The sequence below is a fragment of the Podarcis raffonei genome, chromosome 6, assembly GCF_027172205.1.
Source record: "Podarcis raffonei isolate rPodRaf1 chromosome 6, rPodRaf1.pri, whole genome shotgun sequence".
Lineage (NCBI taxonomy): Eukaryota > Metazoa > Chordata > Lepidosauria > Squamata > Lacertidae > Podarcis > Podarcis raffonei.
Window position 1 is genome coordinate 49,987,385 of NC_070607.1, and position 9,424 is coordinate 49,996,808.

Sequence of the window (9,424 nt, forward strand, 5' to 3'; positions counted from 1 at the left end):
CAAGAGTCAATGAGATGTAGTAGATGGTTATATACAGGAAGTTAAATATTTGCAACCATTACAACAATATACTTTACTGTTATCTTAACAACAAAATAAGTATGCCACAATAATAAAGCCAAGTGACAGACAAATATCAAGACACTACCACAACCCTTTCCTAAACACACAGCACATTTTATTGCAAATATAATAAAAGCTCCTGAACTACATCAGATACAAAGGTCAATTTAGGAGGGTTTGGGAGTGAATAATGTATTCACTTTAGGTACTCTGAAACACCCCAGTAACTGTTTTGGTGCTGCCGGGAAACGTGGTAATAGAAAACGACAAAGCAGGCCACAATTAGGTAACTCCCAGGCTATGGGTCAAATACAGCCCATGGTACCTCCCTATCAGGCCTGCGGCCTGCCCTCAATTCCCAGCACCACAAACCTCCCTTTGAAACCAGCAAATATTTTTTCCAAGCCTAAATGTGGTACACAGGGCCATATGGGGGAATCATAAGTGGGAAGTGAAGGGTTAACATTTATAGCTGAAAAAGCCCCCCATGCCACCTTCAGACTTGGATAAAAATCCCTCCCATTGACTCCAAGCCTGATTCTAGCAAGTAGGTTTGGATGTGTCCATGTGTACATCTGTTTACCACCATCACCAGAATATGTGGTTGTGTCTAACCACCACCCCTGTTTGCATGCAGCAGCTGACAGCATTCCACCACAGCCCAAAAAAGTTTCTCCACCTCTGCAGCAGGATGTGCAAAACCCATCAACCCAGATTTATCTTAAGTTGCCTTGCTCTTTCCTCTCACACTGAACACTGCCTTTCACACGGAACACACCATGGTAGCTTGCTCATATAGTAACCAAGCTGCAAAAAACTAAAATGAATATCCAATAACATGCATATAGCAGGAAGACTTATGTGGAAGAGAAGCAGGGAACTTGTAGTTTCACCCTGTCAAAACAAGATGTTTAAAATGTCAGGAAGGAGCCAATAAGAGATAGAAAGGAGAAGTGTGCCCAAACTAAGGAGAACCCCAGATTATCCTTCATAATTTGCACACCATTAATTGCATCATGGATTTAACCAAATAATAATGAAAGCAACAACATTTGGATTGCTTTTTTTGTTTAATAAAGCACTGGAGAAACAAATCATCTTCAGCTATTTAAATAAGGACTAAACTAGAATTGGTTCCACCTGAGTAACCAAAGCCCAAATACACCAGTAAGCAAGGCACTGAAGTTGTATCTCACTCTGTGCAAACACCAGCACAATGACTGCATTTTGTATGTGTGTTGGATTCTTCATTCAGTTGTGTCCTGGTATGTACTGGACACAATGAAAACATACAGATCCGTTGCAGAACCAGGACAAAACCATCCCCCAAAATGAATGCCTTTACCAGTAAGTCATATCTAATGGAGGATAAAGAAAATAAATGGAAACAACATGCTTCTGCTTGTATAAAAGATAAAGAAATAAAGAGCCATCACCACCACCGTAATAACAATAGTAATAAATCTTCACACAAGTCTCAGTGGCTCACCCAACAGTAGTAACATAAATAACTATCACATCTATAGACAAAATAACTATGTAAATGCAACAGGAATCTACAGTTCATTTTATAATTTTCCAATTAATTGATCTAGGGAATAACAACATTAAGAGGAAGATACATTTGATCTCTACAGCACAGGAAAGGATCAAACAATTGTTTGGACATGTTCTAGGCTGTTCCACAGCAGGCAGACCTGAAATCTATGAAAGATTACTTAGCCATACATCTATGGAGGCTCTTAAATGGCCTGAGCAACATACTTACTTGAATCCTCCCATCGGAGAAGATGCAGTTTCCAAGCTGAATAATACAGAAAGCCCAGCACCAGAAAGAGACAGAGGGCTAGTAGCAGGTTACGCATGTACACCAGCAGTCCCATCTTCATATAGGGTTGTCTCTTTTATAATACCTGGGGGAAAGAAACCAGTTTGAGCCTTGCATTTTCTAGTTTGTTTACTGAACCCTCTGCAACCTAATACACACAGACATAAAATATCAAGCAGCACATCTGTTCCCTTCCTAACATGCATATTATGTAGACACTCTTATCAGCAATAGCAACATCACAATTTTATGTCTCTTGCATGGAATTAAGTTCCATTTAAATGATCATGATACATTTCTGAGTAACAGTCTGTGAAAAAACAACTAACAACAGGAAAAAATTCTGAGTAACTGTCTGTATGCGAGAAATAAATAAATAAATCAGGGGTTGCTCCTCCAAGCATTGGTCTATAAATGCTATTCTTAGATGCTATCAGAGTCCATAGGAAGCCAACTCATTCCTAGATCACTATGTTTAGAAAATCCACTGCTCTATAACACATGACCTCAATTATAAAAACTCAGAACAAGCTATACTAAAAGTCAAAAAATATTCCACAAAACGAGATCATTGGCATAAGATAATTACCGTATTTTTTGCTCTATAAGACTCACTTTTCCCCTCCTAAAAAGTAAGGGGAAATGTGTGTGCGTCTTATGAAGCGAATGCAGGCTGCGCAGCTATCCCAGAAGCCAGAACAGCAAGAGGGATTGCTGCTTTCACTGCGCAGCGATCCCTCTTGCTGTTCTGGCTTCTGAGATTCAGAATATTTTTTTTTCTTGTTTTCCTCCTCCAAAAACTAGGTGCGTCTTGTGGTCTGGTGCATCTTATAGAGCGAAAAAGACGGTAATTTAAATAGAATACAATAAAAAATATTGAGTATATGAAATTTTCCCAAGAACTTGCTGGCTTTAATTCGCACAAATCTTAAAAGTACCATTCACATTCATTTAAACTTTCTAATAGCCATTTACCCTCAGTAATATAGCCCATGACTCTTTCAACACCATAATGCAATGCAATACAGGGTTATAGCAACATTTCCCCCAAAATTAATAATATTTAATTCTGAGACAAAGCTTCTACACAGCCGAGCACCATTGGTATTTTAAGATTAAATGAGATGTATGTCCTTGGCTACAGCAGTCAATGGAGATGTGGTAGAGCAGGTGCTAACAAGAGCTGCATTTTCTACAACTGTCTAAAAAACTATGGGCATAATAGCAACTTGGCATATGCCTTAATTAGAATCTATCCCATATTGGAGCCAAAAATTCTGGAAATAATTGCTCATCTCTCAATAGCAATAAGAATGGTGATAATTCTAAATGGAAAAATACTAATCCGCTGTCCATAATCTGTACACATGAATGAGGAAAGCAAGGAATGAGAAGAGAAGACTCAAGGCCCGTGGCTTGTTCCCAGTCTTCCAAACGATGGTTTTGACTAACATCTTAATTCAACCAATGTAGCACCATATATTTCTTAAAGCCACTAGGTACTTGGTATCTTCATCATGTCAGATTTAGTTTCCATGTGGAAAAGATAAAATTAACTATCTCTCATAGAAGGTTTATTAACTTTGCATGTGCAAAGATTTTCTCAACAAGTGATGGACTCACGTTTAGTATATATTTATCAGATCACTTACAAAGCAAGAATGAGCAAACGATTTGGAAATTAAATGACAGAGCTCCTCTTGACTTTCAGCAACTAAAGAAAATAAGTACTAGCATACCAAGAACTGGCCATATACAGAAACTCTGGAAAAAAAAGAAACACAAGCTGGCTTGAAGGCTAGTACAAACTTCAGTATTCTGCCAGCATTTGACGTCTGGCCACTATTTCCAATTATCTGATCCCCTGTACATTTTCCAAATCCCATTTCAGGACACCTGCTTCAAACAGACTGCAAGAGACAAACACAAAGAACTTCCACCCACATTCCTCACATATAACATTACAAGACATGAATGATGAATGCTGAAGGCCCCCTCAAGTAGTCCAGAGACCCCTGCCTATTTCAAAGCAGACCCCCTATGCTCCAGTATCCTATATGAATAATTGACCAGGAAAGCTCATGCCTTGAACACCTCTACGTACTGTATGCATCCCGCTGTTGCACTGCTTGTTCACTTCCTTCCCACCAGTTTGTTGTGAAGAGAAAGATATTTCAGAAATCCCATCTGACAGCCAGCTGGAGCTCTAGAATCACATTTAGAAAAGTCAGGAAGAAATCTAACAGCCTCCTCTGTAACTGTAGCATTCAGGAGGAGGGGTGGAGCTTAAACTTCAACAGTGGCATTGCTCAAAGAGAGTCCTACATCTTCTAATCGTAAGGCAAATTCAGCATTTAATAACAAAGGGCAGAGTTGCTTAAGGCAAGAACATTCAATTCTGATTGCTAGAGCTCTTCCAATAAAAATCTCCCCGGAGCAGTAACCAAAGTATTGTATGCTACCAAAACTGGCACAAACAAATGTGTTATTCTTCACATTATTGCACCACAAAATTTACCAGTGGGTTTAAACAAAAATTAGATATATGATTCAAAAATTATTCTCTTTGTTTCCTTGACCATTCAGCTGAAAAAGAAAATGCCACTACATAAAATAAAACACAAAACAGACCCATCTGAAATGGAGTGAAATCCTATATTTGAAATCCTATACTCAGAACTAACCCTCAGTACGTTCAATGAGACTGATTCCAAGATAAATGTGTATAGGACTTCAGCCTAAAGCTGATTGAAACATTACACCAAACCATGGTTTGGCATTACATCCAGACCTGGGCTTTCCATAGGCATCTGGCTGGTCATTATGCAAACAGAATGCAGTAGTGGCCCATGCAACAGCATAGGTGGGTATCTGCTACTCTCCTAGCTTCTGAACAGAGCACATCACCTGCACTTAATGAAGGGAGGAGGGGCAAAGTGCAGGAAGCTTGGCACTGTGCTATGCAGGAAAGTCAAAGTCTCGGCCTCTTCCAAGATACAGCAGAAAAAGGCCTGCTTCACAGAAACAAGTTCCAGCTGACTAGAGCACATTTCTTGCATAACTATTTTGTCTGGGTTAGGAAAAGTTACTCACATCTCAAAGAAGAAGACGACGACAAAGAAGAAGCGGAGTTTGGATTTGATATCCCACTTTTATCACTACCCGAAGGAGTCTCAAAGCGGCTAACATTCTCCTTTACCTTCCTCCCCCACAACAAACACTCTGTGAGGTGAGTGGGGCTGAGAGACTTCAGAGAAGTGTGACTGGCCCAAGGTTACCCAGCAGCTGCATGTGGAGGAGCGGAGATGTGAACCTGGTTCCCCAGATTACGAGTCTACTGCTCTCAACCACTACACCACACTGGCTCTCCATTAATACACCACACTTTGCTCCATTAATACTAAATTTCTAGGCACACTTAGGGAATAATCCACATTATAGGACTTACTTCCAAGTAAAGATACATATGAGTGAGTTGTAAGAGTGACTCATGTTCTCACCATCCTTGTTTTGATATTACTAGCAAAATTGTGTCAGGCTGAAAGACTCACACACATGAGCTTTAGCCCATAATAAATGCTCTACCCCTCGAGAGTAGAAAAGCTAATACATGATCAAAACAAATTCCTTAATTTAAAGGAATGATGAAAGTATCTTGAGATTTAGACTTACCCTCATCACACAAAAGCACCAAGGAGAACAATAATAAAGTTGGAAGAAATTTATTCAAAACCTTTTTTTAAATATAGCTGTAAGTCCAGCCCTCTTAAGTTCAACTCAAGGCCATCTCTTTTGTCTGTTCTGACTGGTTTGGGCACCGCTCTTAGCATTAAAGCACAAAGGTCAATATTGGAACTAGTCCAATGTAACTTGTTTTTTAAAAATGGCCCGAAATCACAACAGTAAAATAGTCAAATATACAACTGTCACCAAATCTTTAACAAAATCCCACACAAATTGTGAAGAGCTCCATGAAGATCTCTACTAGACTAGATAAAATAATTGTTGAAGAGATTCAACTAAAGATCAATGTGATGTACAGTGGGACAAACAACAACCCAGCAAATGCACACTGATGGAATCCCACTTCTGACCTCTTGATTACCTCATCTCATTGCCTGGTAAGTTCCCATACTAAATGTATGCACAAGTCAAGCTGCAATCCTACACATACTCTCCTGAGAGAAATTCCAATTGAACTCAATAGAATATGCTTCCGAGTACACATGCATAGACTTGCCTTTTTCACACTCAGAGAAAGTGCACTAGATTTGCACTGGTACAGAGATGTAAACTTTAACTGTTTTGCACACCCTAAGAACTATTTTCTGTACCATATCTCAACAAGCAAGTTATAATTACATGGAGTACAGGTGTGACCATTGTTTGAATAATAACCATAGAATGCATTTCATAAATCTAACAATTATATACATGTGAACATGTAGATAGACAGATACTTCCCCCCCCGCCACACACACACATACATATACATTTTTCTGGGTCTTCAGACCTTTACTCTAACAGGATTGCAAAACAGGGAACGCATGGGTTTATTTATAAAATTAAAATATTTATATGTCAAATTTCTATTTGACAACTCCCAAGAAACCTTCTAACAATAATAAAACTATAATAATTTAGATGGTGGCAGAAGAGGGACTCTGTATCTGGACAGTCTCAAATACAAGAAAGAATTCCTTCTGGTGCTCAGGTCTCAAGCCATTTGGGATTTTAAAGGTAACCACCAGCACTTTAGTTTCAAGTTATAGAAGATTGGCTGACCATAGGTTTTTAGATCAAATTCCTTCCTGAAAGGAAAGTTTTTCATTCATCTCCTTCTGTTCTCAGGAATTATTCTTTAGGATAAGTGTTCACATTAAATGTGTCTCCATTTTTTAAAAAAAAATCCCAAAAACTCCCTGCACATTTAAACTAATACTTTAAGTAAAAAGTTTAAGTACTTCAGAGAACACTAGGCTCCTAATCAGGCATGGAACAGATTTCCTAAATACCTTTGGTCAGGTGTTATTGATTTCTCTTATCAGCAAATTCTCCAGCTACTTTCTACATAAATGTTGCCAATGCTTCTGCCACATATGGCAGTATCCAAAGGGTTCATTTTTTAAAGGAGCTCTGTCGTTAGCCTACAAAGGTTATAAAGGTAGTTTTGGCAAATGGAGATGGATTTCTGAATAGAGCCCTTCAAGGTTTCCTCTGCATTCTAACTAAAAAGGCTTGTGTTACAGTTACAGTCAGCGTTTTGTTGACCTTTCCCTTTGGGTCACTGAATGAATAATAATGCAGTTGGAGAATTTATTTGGAAATGAACTAGCATGTGAGCAGTCACACGGGTGAACAGTTAACCCATAAAGTGCAATCACGTATGAAATAACCATAAGGGGAAAAAAGAGGCACACCCCAGATTTAATCAACATTCTTGCTTATTTCTTCCTCCCTCATGACCTCTCATCTTCCATTCCCTGCTACACAGAAAATGTTGGCACAGAGGAACACATACTAGCTGGCGAGATACAACCACCTTTCTGGGAAGAGTCCTGAGGTAACACTCAAAGACCGATTGTCTCCCTACTGGCCCAGTCGTGTGATCATCCACCCATACAAGCACTAGATCCCATTCAGGAGTTAAAACCAAGACAGGAAGATTCTGAAATCGCAGTACAGTGCTCGGTGGGTGACCCAAAGGGAGTTGTTTAGATGGCGAGCCTGAGGCTGTATGTTTGACGGGAAGGGGAAAGGTGGGAGGCGAGGCGCTCCTGTGGTGAAAAGGAGGTTCTGGCCACACATGGGGTGTACTTTAATGGGTCTTCTCTTGAGAGTGAGAAAGGAAGCAAGAGAGGAAATCCCTCAAGTCTCATGGGATCCCTTATTTCCTCGCTCTCAAGAGAAGATTCCTGGCAAGGCAGGGTCCACGTGAGGTGGGGGTGGAGGAGGAGGAAGAAAAAGAAGAGCAGGACGGGAGGGAAGTAAATAAGAAAAAATCACTGCGGGGCGAGAGGTTGACCTGGGCAAAGAAAACACATTGGATGCAGAATTGAAGCGCTCGCTCGCTCGCTCGCTTCCTCCTCCTCCTGCACCACCACCACTACCCCGGAACGGATACCGCCTCCCTCCGCCTCCCATCTCCTCACCAGAGCATCAGGGGGATCCCGGCCGCCCTTCCTCCGGGTTCGGGTTCTGGCTGCCCCGCCGCCCGCCATGCCGGGCCGGGCAGCGGCGGCAGTACTAGCCGGCCTCAGGGCAGGAGGGGGGGGCGTCGGTCACCAATCGCACAACAAGGCGGGACTTCCGATGGCCAATGGAGAAAGGCGAGGGGCATTCTCCACAAAGCGCTCAGCGACTGCGGGAGCGCGGGGGGCTCCCTGCCGCCCAATCAGAGGCAAGGAGGGTCCTCCACTCAAGCGTACCAAAGACGGAGGCCCTCAGCTGTCCAATCGTGTGACGCAAGGAGCGGAGGGGGGCGAGGGCCGTCCAATCAGTGGGGCCGCATTCTTTTATTTTCCCTCTCCGGTTCTCCCCGCTCCCCCCTTTAACTCTAGGCGGGGCGTTAGATATCCTCTGTAGCCAATTGAGGAATAGCGTGGGAGGACCAGCGTCCTCTGCAGACATTAGGAAGGGTCGGGGGGCAGAATAATAAAGGTATGGACTGGAATCCCAGACACTGGGAAAGAGGGAAGGGAAGGAAGTCAGGAAGGGAGGAGAAGGGACCAGTCGTAGCACATCCGACCTATTGTAGGCTGATTGAGACGCTAGCCGCTAGGAGGAAAAATTCTCGTCCGAATGCGGCAATGCGTGTAGGCTTGTGCAAAATGCCAATGGCATCCGTGGGTGACCGGGGCCAGATAAAGCTTTTGCGAAGAGCACATCGCTGCTTGCAGGCAGCCTCGCTTCCCCACCCAACCCAAAGGTGGGTACCGTGGAAAAGTTAACTCGCCTTTGACCGGGGGGATGGGGGTAGGGAGGCGGGCAAAGGGTTGACAATCCCACAGGCACCGAGAGGCTGTCCTGGGAAGCTGAAGCGCAGCATGTTGGGGTCAGGGCACGCTTCCCTTCCCCACCGCTCAATGGAAACTTCCCCTGGGATTCCCCGTAATCCCCACATGACATGCTAAAGAGAGCGGGTGGTTAGTCTTGTTTGTACCTGATCCCGTGCGGAAAAGCAACAGCGGCAGCTCCCCCAGCTAAAGCAAGAGTAGGAGAGGGTTAAGGCGGCGGCAAGGCATGCCAGCGGAACTTCCGTCCTGCAAAATGCTAGTTTGGGTCCTCTCCAGGGGTGGGGGGGAAGGCTGTAGGGCAGAGCCTAAATATACAAAATGGAGCTGTAGAAGGGTAGGGGGAGATGTCTTTCAAGACATCTCCTCCTGGGGCTTGGATGTATTCTCTTCCTAAAACGATAAATAACATTATGCTCTGCTGCCAACTGCAGGTATCAGAAATATCATGCAAAATAAGGGCTGTTTTGGACGTGGCCTTTAAGTCCCTTAATAAACACACAGAAACAGCAGCAGCAGC

At 42.6% G+C, this 9,424-nt stretch overlaps 1 protein-coding gene across 13 annotated transcripts in view; it reads right to left on the reverse strand.

The window, feature by feature from the left end:
- ST3GAL3 (ST3 beta-galactoside alpha-2,3-sialyltransferase 3) overlaps nucleotides 1–8,209 on the reverse strand; it is a 170,318-nt gene extending 162,109 nt beyond the window's left edge. For 3 of the 13 annotated variants that reach the window (XM_053392706.1, XM_053392704.1, XM_053392718.1), the window contains exons 1-2: nucleotides 8,044–8,185; nucleotides 1,832–1,976 (exon numbers count right to left, since the gene is read on the reverse strand). In XM_053392706.1, the coding sequence (XP_053248681.1) occupies nucleotides 1,832–1,952 (121 nt within the window). In that variant the 5' untranslated portion in view covers nucleotides 1,953–1,976; nucleotides 8,044–8,185. Of the gene's footprint in view, nucleotides 1–1,831; nucleotides 1,977–8,043 lie in introns of those variants that run through there. The other 10 variants (XM_053392708.1, XM_053392705.1, XM_053392712.1 and 7 more) reach the window with 8 other exon arrangements.
- Between the last annotated feature and the right edge of the window lie 1,215 nt (nucleotides 8,210–9,424).